Source organism: Patagioenas fasciata, chromosome 5 (genome assembly GCF_037038585.1).
Source record: "Patagioenas fasciata isolate bPatFas1 chromosome 5, bPatFas1.hap1, whole genome shotgun sequence".
Classification (NCBI taxonomy): domain Eukaryota; kingdom Metazoa; phylum Chordata; class Aves; order Columbiformes; family Columbidae; genus Patagioenas; species Patagioenas fasciata.
In genome coordinates, this window is record NC_092524.1 from 14,490,649 (window position 1) to 14,508,755 (window position 18,107).

Sequence of the window (18,107 nt, forward strand, 5' to 3'; positions counted from 1 at the left end):
TAAATTATCTCCAGAAGAACTACTGGACCAGGGAACTGAAGAACAAAGCAATTTAACACATTTCACTACTTGCTTTACTGTAAATATTTTGTGATAATTTTACACTTGATGTATTTTTTCATACAACTTCCTTTAATACATAGTTTATATAATAAGAAATTATAAGAAATATTTTTTGATAGGACATGTTCTACGTAGATATGCACAATTTCTATCATTTGAAGGCCTTAAATAAAATGAAGCATCTGAACATTCCTAAAATGGAGTGGAAGTAGAAGAGTTAGAAAACGCACATAGAAGCTGTGCCAGTGCTGCAATGTACTCAGGAGGTACCGTGGGATAGTTGTTAGTCTATAATATGCTTTGGTAAGGGCTATTAATGTAAAAATGATGCCATAAAAACCTCAGGGAGAAACTGCGGGCAACAGGATGCGTACCTGGAAATAGCAATCATTCCTTGGGTAAAGGTAATTGATGTAATTGGGAAGGCTTCTGGTATTTAAAATCCCAATCACAGCAAGTCATGCTTAATCAGACATCCAAAGGCAGAGGGTGATAAAACTTCATATTGACTACTCACTTGAATTATCCTGCATCAACGAATGAAAACAAAATAAAACCAGCACTACCAGTAGGAATCCTAGAGTAAGAGATGTGCACAGTGATCTCTTTGGCAAGCTGCTGAGAAGCAGCCTACAGGGTCTTTTCCAGCTGCCCAAATTCCTACAGTTCCATGCAAGATCTGAGCCCTCACCACAAAATCTGATATTTTCTTTCTGGTATGAGCTAATTGCATGAAGCTTCTTGTAGTAACCCTATGTTAATCAGTAACACAACTTCACAGTTCTTCTTTAAGCATTGCAAGTCAATGGAAATATTCTACTATTTTTAAAAAAATGAACCATTCCTTATGCCATGCATTTATTTGTAGTCACATAGTGTACATTGTTAAGAATAAATTATCCTATCAAGTACATTCAGTGAGGTAGTTTTCATATGTCTGTCCAAGTCTAATTCTGTCATGGCTCTGTCCTTTAATCTTTGTATTTTGGTCTACAGTTTTTTGTAGTTTTTATAGGGGAAGTTAAGCACACAATGTGTTTCCTGGAGGACATTTGCAAAACTTGTTTTCAGGTTAAGGGTCACTGATTAAAATTCAACAGATTTTATCTAATGAACGTTCTGGAAGCAGCAGAATGAATTCAAAATGCCTGAAATCCTTGCCAATATGCTTTAATTGGTAAATAAGCATCTTCTACTTAGGAATGACAGTTATGTAAGAGTAGAGTACTGGCACATTATTCAAAGGGATTTATTGCTTGCCTTTGCTGTTTACATTCACAAGTAGAAAGACACCCATGCTTGAGGGACAAAACCAGACACTGTTTTAATTAAAATGATCTCCGAGTTTTATGGAAAACTTTTCAGATAGGATTACAGCACTTGGCCCATAGCAGAAAGAAGCCAACAGCATTAACACGTCACAACTCACTTAAACAACTTGACACGGAGCTTTTGTGTGTTGGAGGAAAAAATAGTGTGTGTTCCTGTGTGCAGTGCTCACTGGGAAACTTCAAGCTGATCAGCATACCACACGGGTCTGGCCTCGTTACCAACCCTGTCTTTGTGGATACTACTCACCATCAGAATAATTCTACCCAATGTATCAGGCACTCCGTCAGGATCAGGCTCATGCACCCAAGTGTGGGTGTGCAGAACAGGTAAGGAACGTCACTTCTCATCTTCCAGGTGTCAGAGAAATCACCTGTCAGCAAAACGTCTTGGGATCCACAGTCATCCTTCTGCAATGAGGCAGTGACACACCAGGCCATGGAGAAATAGCCTAATTAAGAGCAGTGCGTGAGCAGCATTGAAGCATTTGCAAAGCCAGTATTAAAGTTAAGAACAATTACTTATTTTGCAAATAAAAACATAGTATGAAGTTTGAAATAGCAATGGCCCTTTGCTCGAGAAATATACTGAAGAGTAGCTGAAAGATAAGGAAGAGGGTACAGATAAGGGAATGGCACTTCGATATAGTGTCATTGGCTAATCCTGCCTATGACACCACACCTAATTTGCCACAGTGCAGCAGGTATTTAAGTTTACGCGTGTGTGTGGTGAAAGTATAGAGCAGTTTAGTGATTCTTTGAAACTTCCTAATGGAAAAATCTTTAGCTACCTCGTTTTAACTAAATTCCAAAGCTTTCAGAAAAAAAATTATTAAATTGCCTATATGTCACCTGCAAACATTACTTCCATTACAGTACTGTGTAGTCTTTTGGAAGAGCAGAAATGTATCACCCAAGTCAGGAATCACATCACAGTAGCATTAAGCATGATCTTGGTTTTCTATTTAAATCAATGGAAGTTTTGCTCTGGGTTCACTGAAAGCACGACCTTAAAAGAATAAAATTATCTTTGCTTCATCCCACTAAAACTAATAGATGGATCCACCTGCAATGTTTTGGCACCCCCCAAAGGTACCTGGCTGAATCCTCGACTTATGAGAGACCATGTATTAAAATACTAAACTAATGAAAAGTTATGTCTTCCAGCCACTTGTTCATACTCTCTTAGCAAGGTCATCCTGTCCTCAGCCTCACGTTATTAAACATAAGTCCAACTCTAACCTGGTCATTAGATTAGAAAGTAAAATGCCCATTTCCTATATTACAAACTGCTGAAAATCCACAATGTTTGAGTCAGAAAAGCCAAAATTTTTCTAAACCCAAGTAGTCTTTATGAGATTTAAAACCAGAACTAAAGATGAACACGTTAATCTTATAAAATGGCCCTACCATACAATGAAGTATTATAAATGTAGTTCCTGGCCACTACATTCCCTAAAGCAGCAGAAAATACTCAGTACTGATCATCTCTGATCTTCCTCTTTGGTTGCAGGAGACTTTAATAACTTGTTCTAAAGACAGACGGAAGTGGACTTTTTTCAATCCTGAACATATAAGAAACATTCCCAAGCTTTCAGAGAATTCCCTGGATTTTGTGTCAATATGCATACAGCTTTCACTGAAGAGGGAAGATATGGAAGATTTATTGCCATTATTGCTTTCACAAATCCTACACATTAAAAATTCTGTTCTCAATTATACCACTTCTACACGCTTATTTTTTTCTCTCATCACAGTTTCATGAGCTTTGCTGTCACCCCATAGCTTTCTAAGGAAAAGGACAGATAGCCTGACAGCTGTAGCAGGCTTACACTGAAAGCATTTAAAGAATCCTCCTTTAATCTGATTTTAGTGGAAATTAAGCTTTACTCATTTCGTATTTGCACCAAAATTAACAGGCTCAATCTCACAGATAACTGAAACATTCGCCAGAAGTTCAGAATCTCTTCTATGCAGTCTCAAAAGCTATTATTATGTTGCATTCGAACAAGGAAAGAATGAAGAAATGAACCAGAGCAAACAGCTGAAAATATCTATTTCCATGACAGTATGTATCATAATGTAATTTATTAAGATTCCATGTGACCCCTCAATAAAAGGGATTTGCAGCAAACCCTGGAGTATATTTAGTCTCTGAAAATGAGGCCACATGGTGGCACGTGGTTCGGACCAGAACTCGTCTGAAGAGCCAGCTTCCCACAGGCTCTTCCATAACTATTAGATTGTTTCCAGAAAGTCTAGTTTAACCCTAAATTACTTTAAAAATATTCACAATTTTAAAATATCCTTTCAGATGTCACAGTTTTAAGAATTCACCAATGTTTTGGAGTATAATCACCAACAACATTTCTCCAGTGCTGTATTTCTCTTTATTTTTCCCTTCTCTTACATAAGCATATAGGTTAAGCAAGCTCAAATAAGCACATTAAGTTATTTCACCACCTAGCATTTTAGTGACCTTGCTCACATTATTTAGGGTCAAAACAGACCTTTACAACACTGAAGACCCTGCAACTCATCAGAAACTATTAGTTCATCATTAAAGAACATATGTTGTATTATGGTGTCAACTAAGTGCACAGGTGGAAATCCGAGAGTACTAATACAGCATGATTAGCACCTTTGCAAATAAAGGACTCCGAAGATAAATACACTGCACGCCTAATGGCAAAAGGCAGACAGATATGATGACAGAGGTAGAGCTCCTATTGAAAGTGGTTTTGTTGTTGGTTTTGTTTTTTCAAACACATGTTCCAACTGTATGTCTCTCTTTGATTATTAAGCACTGGGAATTAATGCTTTGGGCTGTTGTTGTAAATAGGGATACGTCTGATGCTGGTATTTTTACTGGGTTCAAAAAATCCTTAAATGATTAAATAACATGACTGCAGTCTAATCCTAAGACTTAGCAGTACAAAAGTCAGAATATTTTGACGCAAGACATCAATTCTTGCCCAAAACTTGAGTCCTGAGAGGAATCTTATGTCTGCAGTCATTAATGTGAAGGGAGTTTTGCCTTAGGACCAGATCATAAAGCCTTAGGACTGTGTTTAACTATCTAATGTGCTTCAGTTGGTGAAGTTCTTTAGAACCTGAAAAAACAGTATTAATTTAAAAATCATACGGGAAGCAATACTTGTTTCCATCTCTGGAGGTACTGCAATTCTGTTAAACTGGTGTGGCTTGTTGGGTAGGTTGGGAAGGATGAGTCTTCACGAGGACTTGCAGGGGCTCTACACGTCCGTTTGCAGAAGTTTTGGGCAGAGGCTCAGACCTGCCAGAGAAGGATGGGTGAAAAGGATTTGTTGCAAGACAGGCCTTCTAGTCCCCTGGTAATGAGGCAACAGAACCTGCACCATTTCTTAGATGAAATTGTGTATCTGCAGCCTGGGGGTCACAGAGTTTGATAACACTTTTACAACAGCTGCAGTTTGTTCAGGCAAACCAGTTTGTCTTGGCTTCGGTTCACCAGCCTGCAAAGTGGCCGTTATCTCACTGTGGTTTTGTGAAACAAGGAACAACTGCAGCTGCTTTCAGATAGACTGATGAGAGCTTTTACTTTGTGCATTACATTTGTATTGGTGGAGGGTATAGAACATGGAAGGACGTGGGAGTGAGGCCAGAAGTGACAACATCGGCCAATAAGCTCCAGAAGAAGAATCATTGTTGTCCTGATCTGTTTTATAGGTCACTGTCAGACATTTCTCTCTCCACTACTTTTGCCAGCTGTAAACACCTGCAGCAATTGCAGCAAGTGCCACAAAGAAAGGCAGCATTAGCTACCTTAATTCCAACGGCAACACCAGAAAAGTAGGCAGCACGTAGTTAACCAGTTCTAAGAAGTTCTTAGGTGTTGGTTGGAAGGGCAGGTTTTTTTACTTCTAAGCTGTATCAACAGATTTGGAAACAAAACTTCTGGTTTTTATTTCCAGTGTGGTAGCTGTTCCACAACATGGAATCACTTTGCTTCACAATCTCTGAAAACCTTGGCTTAATATTTATCTATTTCACAGAATAAGTATGAACACTACCATAAAATATTTCATATGAAAACTGCCCATAGGAAAAAACAGTGCCTAAGTAATTATAGTGTGATGGCCGTTTAGTTGCACAATTGATTTGCCGTTGGTCTTCTAAAATTATTTCAAAGGTATTACTCTTATATTTATATCACTATTAAATTCCCGCCCCTGCAAAAATGTATTTTTAAAGGTGTCAGTTGCAGGCGTATACAGCAATCCTGACTTCCTTTCTACGCAAGGTTTTCTGTACCCTTTGCTTCAAACTGTTCTTTCCCTGCTTTTCCCCTCAGACGTGAGTCATTCAGGTCAACTACGTAACTTCCCATCCAAATTAGATACATTCAGTAAAATTACCAGTAGAGACACCAAAGCAAATGTCTACATAAAGTAGATCTTTTGAAATAAACCTCAAGCTATACAACAAATTGTTACACTGATCTGAGTTTTCCTACTCCAGGAGATCTGATTTCTTTTGAAAGAGCTTGCATTATTATTTATTTCCATTTCTCTGCAGTAGGTATTATAGAAGTCTGTATTTCCATTTCTAGACACACAAGTTGGCAGAGGCAAACAAATTACAAACAACACTCTTTTAAATATTCTCACCAAGCCTGATTTTTATGAATACTTTTGAAGGTGAGGAAAAATATTTGCCATGCAGTATTAAACATATACGAATTGACAAAGAGTAAAGATCAGTGGTTACTTAAGTACAAAAGGAGGCAGAAACAGAGTTAAACAACTTCTAAGCTACTTGCATGTTTAACTAGGGTTTATGTAGGTCAATACAAAACATGGAAATTCCTCCCGGCACATCTTTTGTAGAAATCTCTTTTTAAAATTTCATCAAAGAAAGGAAAAGTTGAGATTATTTCTCTTTCTGTAATAAAGTTGCCCCTTGCCACAGATTATTTAGACATCTTTCTCATAATACTACTGAGCAGAAAGTGTTTCATATGTGAAGTAGGCAAAATGTTTCCTGATGGCCAGGGTCCAAAACAGTAAAAGATGGAGCAGAACTTGCAACCATATCCTCCCGTTCTTGTAACATTCAAATTTCCTCAGCAAGTTTTTCAGGAACAAGATAATGTTGGGGTCCAACAAGGACACCAACAATACTTTTTCCTAAATACTATTCCTTTTTTCCAGGGTGAGGAAACAAACACAAGCCCAGTCTATACCTCATTGTTTCAATGAGCACACAGTTACGTTTGTGTTTTATTTCCAGCTTCCAAAACTGTAAATATTGTCAGCACTATTCTACAGATGTCCACAAACATGCATATTTCATTTCAGCATAACGAGACAAAACAGCAGACAAAAAGGTGCTTCATGCTCTGGAGGGTCTAAAAAGGTTGGCTTCCAGACCAGAAATGCTCTTGCTGCCCTTTCATTGGAATCACAGAATGTCCTGAGTTGGAAGGGACTCACAAGTATAATTGAGTCCAACTCCTGTCCCTGCATATGACAACCCCCCAGTTCACACCATGTGTCTGAGGGCATTGTCCAGTCTCTTCTTGAACACTGTCAGGCTGTGACACCTGCCTGGGGAGCCTGTTCCAGTGCTCCACTACCATCTGGGTGAGAAGATTTGGCCTTCAGCATATTCCTCATGGAAGAGTAGCAGGGAAAAACGAATAGACTTCAAGAGAGCTGGGAGCAAGGGCCACCTCTCCACAAATATCTCTGTGGGGCACAAAAATGAATGGCCTTTAAATTCTGGTTTAAATCCTTCACCTTCTGATTTCCTGAAAAACACTCAATACACACATTGACCTGCGTGCTCACTCACACTCACCAGTATGTACATGCACTGATGCCTCTCTACATTCACTCACACGCCTTCCACATGCCTGCTGCTCACAGACACCGAGTACTGCTCCACCTCGCGCCCTTGCTCACATGTACTCACACTCACACAGCTGCACCCGCTCGTACTCACACGTGCTTCCCCCCCATCCTTACAGATCTTCGGGCTCAAACAAGTAATCATTCATTCTTTGGCTATGTATTTTCTATTTTTAACACCCAGTTCTGCTAATGGCACTGATTATTATGTTGTCTGTAATAAAAGATAAAATTCTTGCCAGGAACTAAGTTTAAAACTCCAAAGGAAAATGAAGACCTTTGGTTTGTGCGATCCATGACAACACCAGGTAATAGCACTTTTCACCCACAGTGTCCAGAAAGCAGAGCTGTACTTTGCACAACATACACTGCGAAGTGGAAAGTGTGCTCTGCACTTTAATCTCTCAAAGACACGTCAGATCCTACCACATCTTTCTCCACAAAGCAGTTAAAAAGCTTATACTTAAACTCTGATTTGCAATGCGGCCCAACAAGTGGGATAACTTCACAGAGCAGAAGACAGTTGAGAGCTGCAGCATGCAATACCAACAAAAGACAGGTAGCAACACTCAGCACGTACCTTGGAACCTGCCACCTGTCTTGACTACTTTTTCTTCTTTTAGGAGACATTTCTATTTACCTCCAGCATGCTACTCATTACATTACAGAAGCAGACCTGCATGTCATATTTACAATACAGGTGCACAATGGATTTATGCAGTAATATAACAACCCTTTGCATTTTACGCTGTCATTTTCCCAGCATTTTCATCATTCCTAATACTTGCAGTTCTGGCCACCACTGAGCACTGCACTGATGTATTCACAGAACTTTCTTATTACACATTCACAAGCTGAGCAATTAGAGAGCTAGTCTAGAGCTTACAATTTCAGATGTAAAAAAGACCCAAGACAGCCTTTTCTTCAAGGCCAATCAGTTTACATTATTAACATATCATTTGCTGCTTTATCACCCAGCTACCAAGTATCATGAGATACTCTGCAGATCTAAAGTAAAGGTCAGCTTTCAGTTTTATTACTCTAAGTAATTCCCTGTCATCAGCAAACTCTCACATAATTTTGTACCCCTTTTGTGGTCATTTGTGATAACACTGAAGCACAAATTCCTGGAAACATCTCTGCTGTCTTCCCTCATTAGTCCAAGGTTTATAAAAAATAATAAATAACCAAAAAAACGCTAAACACCACAAGAACAAAACCCCCATGTTGACTCCTCCTTTTTTCCCCTGCAATAACTGAGTGATCATCACATGCGTATAATTCTAACAAGGCAGAAGCAGATACAATTTTAAAAGACAGGAATTTAAAAAAAATTACGACCACAATCTTGGAAATATCTGGTACTCAACCTTGCCTAATGTTCAGATGCTACTCATCTGCTTTATGACAGTGGCATTATATAAACTGCAGATGACTTGAAAAAATATGTAATGGAATATTGATTCACACAAGAAATCAAATAAAAACTGCATCAGGAATAAAGTGCTACATTTTCCTTTAATGACCCATTTATGGTATTTCTTGTTCCACATGAGATTACTGTGAAATACATGCACTGTATGGCCCTTACAACAGCCTTTTTTTCTGCTTTTAAAAATATTTCCGTTAGTGGAAATGAGAAGCCAAAAAGTGCTGTAAGTGATACACTTCTTGCTGTAACCACCGTACCCTATCTTTTACTACTTCTTTTTCCATCTATTCATTATCATCTCATTTCCAAGCCACCCTCTGTTCAGTTGAGAGCACCAAAATAGTTCGTACCAACTTAGATGTTTTACCTCCCTCTTAAGCAAGATATTATTCCTCTTCTGTTTTCTCTTTGTGACTTTTCCATGTTGCTTCAAGTATGAAATTATCCTCATGTCCTGTACCAGTATTCATATTTTTCTACACCCTCAAAACAGTGAAAGCTGTTTTGTTTTAAACTAGACTTCCTCAATTTACTGTTCTTTCCTTCTGAATACATTGCGCTTCTTGCCTCAGTTCTAGTTAAAGGTATTTTGGTGGCAAGATCGCACTTGTTTCTCTGACCATATCTCTTTCTTTGCTTCTAAAGCATCCTGCGTGTTTACCAGGTTTTGGTAAATGTGTATGTAAATATTCTTACTCTACAGAAAACTGTCTGTTTGTTTCCTTTTTTAATCAGTGTAGAACTGAAATTTTCAAGGAAGGCTCCCTTGCCCAATCTCCAACCTAAAGTCCTGAGTCACTGGTTTGCTCATTTAGAAAAATATTATTTATAAACTCTTATAGAAATGTAAACAAATACTCAAAAGGAAGTGGGCATAGACCTAAACATATCCTTAAATATTTTACTGTACCAAGGCCTAAATATTCCTGTTTCCAAATAAACTTATTTGGGTGATAAATTTCTGTTTAAGAGTTGCTGAATTTAGAAGCTGAATCTGATTAAGCCTGTTTACCTGTATAAAACATGTCCAACTGAAACAGAATTCTCTTTGATCAGACTAATATTTATTATTTTTGTTCTAGAGTAGCCACCTTATTAAAATTCAGTAAATAAAAGTTTATATTATGAAAATATTTATTTCTCCTCATCCTTTTCAACCATTTCTAAATGCACAGCGTATTTTATTTTTCCTTTCATTTACAATATCCAGAAAGAGAAAAAATATTTTTATAATTTTAAAATTAGAAAATCAGTCTGAAAATGAATACATCATTCTGAAAGCTCAGCTGAAAGCCAGGTGGGTACATACCCAAAAAAGAAGAGGCAGAAGATGAGAGACAATATAGGATAGTTTTAGACTTCTGAACTTTCATAGACAAAGAGCTCTTATCTGTGTCTGAGCTGTTCAGTAGGTAACAGAAAAGAGACTTGGACTTTCTGCTACAGTAATATAAACTGTTGGAGTTATACTGGTAACTCATCTTTATTTTAAAATTTGGGTTTTGGTCAATGTTAGAACACAAAGATTTTTTTTGCCTGCCTCTCCAAATTAGCTAATGTAATGGAATTCTCCTCAAGAGCTGCAATAAATAGGTTCTTGTTATATGTCACTGAATAGATAACTAAGACCAAAACAGCAACAAGAAGTCACTAATAACTAAGCAGAACAATCCATCTGTTCTTTGTTGCAATTAATAATATGACACGACCAGAAGCAGATCCACCAAGGGACCCAGCTGCGGTACTCCCGGTCACAAACAGGCACCCGGCCCATCCCAGGGCTGTCCCGCTGCCAGATGTTCCTCAGATCATGGGAAGGGGCACTGGCACAGCCCCAAGGGTTCTCCACCCTTCAGTTAAACCACGTTTCAGCCCCAAAATGAAGCAGCCACATAGTATTTGTAGAGAGAAAAATAAGCAGCATAACTAACTAGGCTACAGTATCTATCAGCTTATGATTAACAGAAGGTGAAAACAATTGTGAAACAGTCAAAGCAATGATAGAAATCTCCACTCCAAGCAGCAGGCTTTACAACAGCATGGGACCTGCAAGAAGAAAAAAAAAAATCTTTCAGCTGTTGGTTCATTGTCTCTAAAACTAGAAATTCTTGCCACTTGATTTTTCTACCAAGGGTTGAGGTATCTCAAGTTTGACACAGAATAGCTGCCCTGCTGCAAGAGTATTTTGTGGTTTAATTCACAGCAACTTATTAAGCAATTCATACTTTTGGCTCACAAAACAAGTTAGAAATACTCCTTCCCCCCAGCTCGGAAGGGGTTCTCAAAAGTGACTGCAGTTTTCAGCTCTGAATTGCAACATTTGGATTAGTTCTATGCAGTCTTTTGTTCTAAATTTAATTTCCTAGAAAAGCTTGTACTAGCCAAACAGTTCTACAACAGAGAGATGTATCTTGCCACAGTAAATTCATCTCAGTTGTACAAGGAATAATAGATCAGTCCCATGTATCAGCTACTACAGTAAGACCATCTATGTATAAGTTAACAACAGAGGATGTGGCAAACTTTGAGGTAAATATTCTTTCCTATGTAAAAGACAGACTATGCAATAAAAGCCATTGGTAAAATTACAGCATAATTCCTCTACACTGTGTAAGGAAGTCATTTTGTTTAAAGAAAACCTAACACTGTTACAACAGGAGACAATGCCCACAAAATAAGTAAGTCTGGTACTGAACAGTCTCCTGAAAGCGAGCATATGACCAGAACAATAAGCTAGTGGAACTGATAACTACATTTGGATGAAAAGTTTCCAATTGTTTATATATTAAAACAACAACAAAAAGGTAGCAAGACACGAGCTGTCCTTGTTGAAACTAGGGAAAAATTCCAGGCAGAGGTCTGCCAGAGGAAGAAAATGTACAGGCATACACTAAGCTAAGCAGAAACTCCTACAGCTCCTCTGAAACCAGTGCCTCCTCAAGGAGCCATAAGCCACAGCAGAGCTTCACCAGCGAATTAATTGCATTCTTGCCTGCCACTTTCATATGAAGTCAACACCCCCTCACGTCTGATAAATTGGGCACTTAACCATGACACCCTTAACTTTACCACAACTACTTTATTTCCATTTCGGGTCTGTGAACTCATTGCTGTTGGGAAACACAGCAAATGACTTCAGCAGCCACAGCTCTGCGGCCAGCAGGTCCTTGTCACAGGAAACCACACGTTGTGCTCCTTAAGCACGAGTTTTTCAATACCAGCATTGCCATGGCCATAAAGGCATGGAGAATAAACTCTGTTCTCATTTGTAGATGTCCTTTCCTAATTCAAATGAAAGAAGTTATCATATGGTTTCTTGTCTCTACTGCTTCTTCAGATGGATGGAACTTGCAGAGGGGTAGGGAGTGAGGATTGCAGGGAAAGAACTTTAGCACCAGCCTTGAAGTTGCCAGCTCACTCTGTGGTTAAAACACAAACTAATGCTAATAAGTTAACTTTTCTACCCACTTTCACCCTGAGAAAATAACACTTACTGCTGTCAATGGCAAAAGCAGCATCTGCTGCTGTGCTTCCCAGAGCAGAGAGGCAGAAGAGGGAAATTTAGGAGCCAGAGTTTAGGACTGATGCTTGGGAGGCATTTGAATACCTAACTCTTCATATTGCTGATGGCAGTACTATCAATAACCTCCCACAAAATAAAAATAACAGCAAAAAATATTAAGGGTACTGTGGTGTACAGCAGCCCTCTTGAAATCCTACCCATGTTTACTGACATACTGGAACAGTGCAATAAAAACGGCAGCCAAACACAATCCTTTCTTCTACTTTGCCACGCTATTTCCAGAATTAAGAAGAGTGTTTCTCAATCTCAGATTAAGGTAACTGCTTCTGTTACAACACTGCGATACTTAGCAGCTTTCAAACCTTGCAGTTTCCTGCATGTTGAAACCAGAATAATGTTTGAAAATCCAGAAAGTGTCTTTTAAGCCATCTAAAACAGCAATCAAACAGCTTCAGAAGCTGTCAGGTGAAACCTAGAGGAGATATCTGAGCTAAGCGGACTCAAAAACCAACACACAAACCCGAAGGATTTAAGAAAATAAAAAAAAAAAGCAGGAAGAGCCAAAAAAAAGACGACTCAACCTCAATACCCATATCACCATCTTGTAACTTTTAACAGAAGAAAAAAAAATGCTTTAGAAATTAATATAGAAATTTAGAAACTGATTTAGAAATTAAGCAGGAAAACATAACAGAGCAAACCTTGCCACTGTATTACAGTGAGTGCATTTTAATCTCATAGTATACACCTAGATAGATTTTCTTGCATTCAGACATGCAGGGCTTCTCATGTATTGACCAGTATCAGTACAGCAACCAGGCTACTGCCTGGGTGCCCTGTTGATTTATAGGCTTTTGGCATAAACTGCCCATGAACATTTTCATCATTATATATATTATAGACCAGCTGTTGAAGAGCTCCACACAGTTTTTTTCCTCTTGACACCAATACTTGTTTAAAAAATTTCCATCTCTCCCCCATGTAACCCTTCTGCACTGTTCCAAGTAGAGGAGGGGAAAAAAAGAAAAAAAAAAAAAAAGCACACCTATTTTAAATAGCAGCAAATGGATCTATGCTGCAGCCTTGCAAACACCTGTTCAAATACAGACACCACACACGTGAGGCTGTTGGGTCCCTGCTACATGGGCAGAGCACCATCCCCTGCCTGCAGCAACTCATGCTTGTGTAGCCTGTGACATGCTTTCAGTTAATATCCCTGTAATGTTATAGAATCATAGAATAATTTCAGTTGGAAGAGACCATCAGGATCATAGAGTCCAACCATAACCTAACTACAGCACTACACCATGTCCCTAAGAAGCTCTTTAAAATGCCTTTTAAACACCTCCAGGGATGGTGACTCCACCACTTCCCTGGACAGCCTGTTCCAATGCCTGACAACCCTTTCTATCAAGAAATTTTTCCTAATATCCAATCTGAATCTTCTCTCAACTTGAGGCCATTTCCTCTTGTCCTATCACTTGTGACTTGGGAGAAGAGACCAACACCCTCCATGCTACAACCTCCTTTCAGGTAGTTGTAGACAGGGATAAGGTCTCCCCTCAACATCCTTTTCTCCAGTCTAAACAGCCCCAGCTCCCTCAGCTGCTCCTTGTAAGACTTGTGTTCCAGAACCTTCACCAGCCTCATCAACCCTCTTCTGCATTCTCTCCAGCACCTCGATGTCTTTCCTGTAGTGAGGGGCCCAAAACTGAACTCAGTATCCAAGGTGAGGCCTCACCAGTGCCGAGTACAGTGGGACAATCCTTTGCCTAGTTGTGCTGGCCACACTATTCATATATCATAGAATGTCCTGATTTGGAAGGGACCCACAAGGATCATTGAGTCCAGCTCCTCTCCCTGCATAGGGCAACCCCCCAGTTCACACCATGTGTCTGAGGGCATTGTCCAGTCTCTTCTTGAACACTGTCTGGCCTGGGGCCGTGACACCTCCCTGGAGAGCCTGTTCCAGGGCTCCACCACCCCCTGGGTGAAGAACCTTTAACTAAAGTCCAACCTAAAGCTCCCCTGCCACATCTTCCTGCCATTCCCTCAGGTTCTGTCATTGGTCACCGAAGAGATCAGCGCCTGCCCCTCCTCCTCCCTTTTTGATGAAGCTGTAGCCGCAATGAAGTCTCCCCTCAGTCTCCTTCAGACCGAACAAACCAAGTTACTTTAGCTGCTCCTCATATACTTCAACTTCGTAGCCCTTTTCTGGACACTCTCCAGTAGCTTTATGAGTGTATATGTATCAGTTTATAAACATCGATTCACGATTGGATACATAAGTAACGATTTACTGAAGCTAAGAGAAGTTTCGCACAAAATGCCTTTTGGTATAAGGAGTAAGTGTTCAGAAGGGGCAACAAAGGAAGTGTCAGCATCTCCACTGCGGACATCGGCGAGAAAGGAGCTGCCACGAGCAGCTCCAGTGGCTGGCAGCAGCAGAACTTTCCCCGCTGTCGCTGTCCCCCAGCAGACGCGCTCCCGCCACGGACCGAGCGAACAGAAACGCCTTTTCCTGCCGCAGCGCAGGCAGGAGCATCGCGGCGGGATCAGTTCCCGCTCACAGCAGCACAGGGTGAGCTGGAGGGTGTCCAGCAGCCGGCACTGTGCCCCAGCGCGGGCCCGTGTCCCCGCAGACACCACGGCCCGGGGCTCTCATCAGGACCACCCACCGCTAACCGAGGCGTGCGCTACACAGCGGCCCGGGCCGGGCGGCGGCGCTGGGCTGAAGCAGGGCTCGGATAACCCACAGGGTGCCCGGCGGAGAGTCCCCGGACTGCCCGGAGCCCCCCCGAAGCGGCCCAGGTGCGTCCCCACCTCCGCCGTGACGCCAGAGGCGCGCGACCAGGTCCGCCCCCGCGGCGACCGCCACGTACCTTCCCGGCGCAGGCGGCCGTGCGGCGGCCCCGCCGTTCGCGCAATCTCGCCTCGGCGTCCGGGACCGCCCAATCAGAGCCCTCCGCGACGCACGGGTGGGGGTCAGGGCCGGCCAATCCCCACGCTTCGAGGGGCGGGACCTGTCCCCATGACAACGGGACCGGGGCCGCCGGAGTGCCGCGGGGCTGTCGCGCTGCACCGTACCGTACCGTACCGTACCGTACCGTACCGTACCGTACCGTACCGTACCGTACCGTGCCATACCGTGCCGAGCCGTGCTGTATCGCGCCGCCGTGGGCCTCGCCGCGGTGCCGAGCCTCGCAGATCCTTGGGAGGACGCCCGGGGGACACCCTCTTCATCTCCGCGCGCAGGAGACACCTTGCCCTTAAGAAGCAGCGGCTCCTCTCCCGCCGCAGGGGGACCGAAAGGTAGCGTCGCCAGCGCCAGGCCACCCCGCGGGAGGCGGGTACCCCCATCGGTGGCGGAGGGGCCGGCGGGAGGCGCCCCCGGGCGCGGAGCGGGGCGGAGGCCTCGCGGCGGGGCAGCTTCTGTCAGGAGGAGCTGTTGGCCGCCGCGGGAGCGGCGCGGTGGGGAGCGCTCTCCCTCGCGGGGTTTAACCGCCCTCCCTTCTGTCAGGTTTGAAAACGTGGAATAACGGTAACGCGGGGGTGCCAGGAGGAGAGCGGGCCGGAGCGAGGGGCTTTTTCCCGGGTGGGGGTGGCGGGAGCGGGGAGCGAGTGAAGTTCGGCCGAGGGTGCCCAGCCGCCCGCCGGGAAGGCGGCTGCCCAGGTTTCCCTCCCTCCCCGCGGCCTTTGTGCGCGGGGCCGCCCGCCGGTCAGCGGCTTTTCAGGAAGTAACACTCGAGCAGCCCCGCTGGCCGCGCGTAAGCGCTTGACTTTAAAGCTCCACCAGAAATTAGCGCATACCTGGCAGGAGCGGCGAGGTCTTGACTGGTTGCTAACTGCACAACCGCAGGAATATCTTCCGCTGCTTTGACCGGGAGACTAGACCGGTTTCGTTAGACAGGGTATACAGCTTTCCAGCGTTGTGCTGACTGTAGTACCACTACATGAGCTGGGTGAAATCCTCCCGTGTCAAGCTAGCCACTGTCCTCAGAAAATATTCCAAAAGAGGAAAACGTTGAAACATGGCCATAGAGAGGTAACTTCCCCCCCCCAAAAAAAAAGCATAGCTATGGTTTTCGTAAGAGTTCATGTTTGGCAACACTTTTTAGTCAGCCTGTAGGAGGAAAAGCCTCTGTTGTTTGAGTTGTAAGTATTTGCTGTGGAGAAATAACATCCAGCATTTTCAAATTTAGGTCATCATACTAACAACTATGAAGCACAAGTACACCACAGTATTGAGTTCAGTGTGGAGGTTTGCTTTGGGTTTTGTTTGTTATCTTGTTTTCTCACACTGAAGAAAAGTCCTGTAGTTGATTCAGTCAGTGTTGGTGCAGTTCTACCCCCAATCCTGAAGTTGTGGTCCCTCTCAACTAAACAGAGCAACACGGGAAAGATTCCTACTCTGAAGACTGCATAGGAGATGAAAAGCCACTCAAAAATAGCTTGAAACCAGGTTTTGTTGTAACCTTTACGGGCTTCTGTTTGAGACTCTCAAAAGGTTTATGGCAGAAGCCTATATTTCTGTGAACTCTTAAGATCCACTTGTATTTCTTACTGTCACATGGCTTGGGGTCTTAGCACAATGGTCTTGTACAGTCACAGTGCAAGATCCACCATGGACCACAAATTATTACCCTGATTACATACAGTACCTCCTAACTGTGATTAAGTGTTTTCCTTTTTTTGCTACTGTAATCTTTTGGATGGTGGCAGTATTTTATTCTAGAATAGGAAAGATTTTTAAAAGTGATAACATAAGTCCGTCTTTAAACACATTACGACGTAGTAGTACAATGTGAATCTCATTCACTTCTAACCAAAATAATTAACATTAAAAAAGAGGAAAACAAAATGATAAATTAATATTGCCCATTGGGTCTGCTTAAAACTTCGATTAGCTATAGGCTGCAAGGGCATCTAATACAGGCATCTGATGTAAATTTGTTTGTAACTTGATGCTGTGATACAGCTTGAGATACCATTTTTTGGTACCTGAAATGATATTCAGAAAACCCCATCAACCAAATAAAAACTAATCAAAACCACCAAAAATACTTTTTAATAATACTAAGTAGAAGTTTCCATAACATGTTGTGTAGTAAAGGTAGTACTGCTGAACATAAACTGTTGGTTCATATAAGCCAAGTTAAAGGGTTTTTGTCAGAAGCTGTCCCCAAGTGATATGTATGTAACTGGAATTGTAATCACGAAAGGAGAGAGCAGTAGTTCTCTGAGATAATAAAAAATCTAAAATATTACTATATTGACTCAAATGTCAGAGGTGTGGAAATATTGACCCATGCTTCTAGTGATATACTGACTAAATAAATGCTCTTTACAAAAGAAAGATAAAATCCTTTACTGTTAAGGTAAAAGCCCATATCAGTGTTGCCTTGATTTGAACTCCTTTGCAACAAAGGTGTTTATCTGGTGAGCTATTGTGCTCTTGTCTGTTTGATTGCTTGGTAAGCAGAGGAGATATCTGTGAAGTTCCTATTAGATACATAGTAGAGACAGGCCTTCTGGATAGGGATATGCTTCTGTGTGGCTAAAAACATGGCCAGGCACCTAAGCCAAATTGAAGGAAATCAGAGGCAAAATTCGTGTTAATTTCAAAGTTTTTACTCTTAACGGCTGTACATGATTTGACAGTCAGAAGAATGAAAGAATCTGCATCTTATTTGAAGCATTTAAATCATATTCAGTTGTAAATATTCTTTGTCACAAGTAATTCAGGAAATATGTAGACCCTTCTCATTATTACATTTATCCTACTTTATAAAACAAGAGTAGGACACTTATGCGTATTTGGATTCCTAAGCAAGTAGAAATTAATGGGAATTGGCAAATTATGGAAATAA

The 18,107-nt window shown here is 41.7% G+C and overlaps 2 protein-coding genes across 2 annotated transcripts in view; one reads left to right on the top strand and one right to left on the bottom strand.

Moving 5' to 3' along the window:
* LOC139828039 (uncharacterized) overlaps positions 1-18,107 on the bottom strand; it is a 23,542-nt gene continuing 5,435 nt past the window's right edge. The window contains exons 2-3 of the mRNA XM_071808605.1: positions 15,120-15,931; positions 1-10,760 (exon numbers count right to left, since the gene is read on the bottom strand). Of these exons, the coding sequence (XP_071664706.1) occupies positions 10,673-10,760; positions 15,120-15,931 (900 nt within the window). The 3' untranslated portion in view covers positions 1-10,672. The remainder of the gene's footprint in view (positions 10,761-15,119; positions 15,932-18,107) is intronic.
* Positions 15,410-18,107, top strand: part of NUCB2 (nucleobindin 2) — a 27,981-nt gene continuing 25,283 nt past the window's right edge. The window contains exon 1 of the mRNA XM_065839487.2: positions 15,410-15,549. The gene's annotated coding sequence lies outside the window, so the exon portion shown is untranslated. The remainder of the gene's footprint in view (positions 15,550-18,107) is intronic.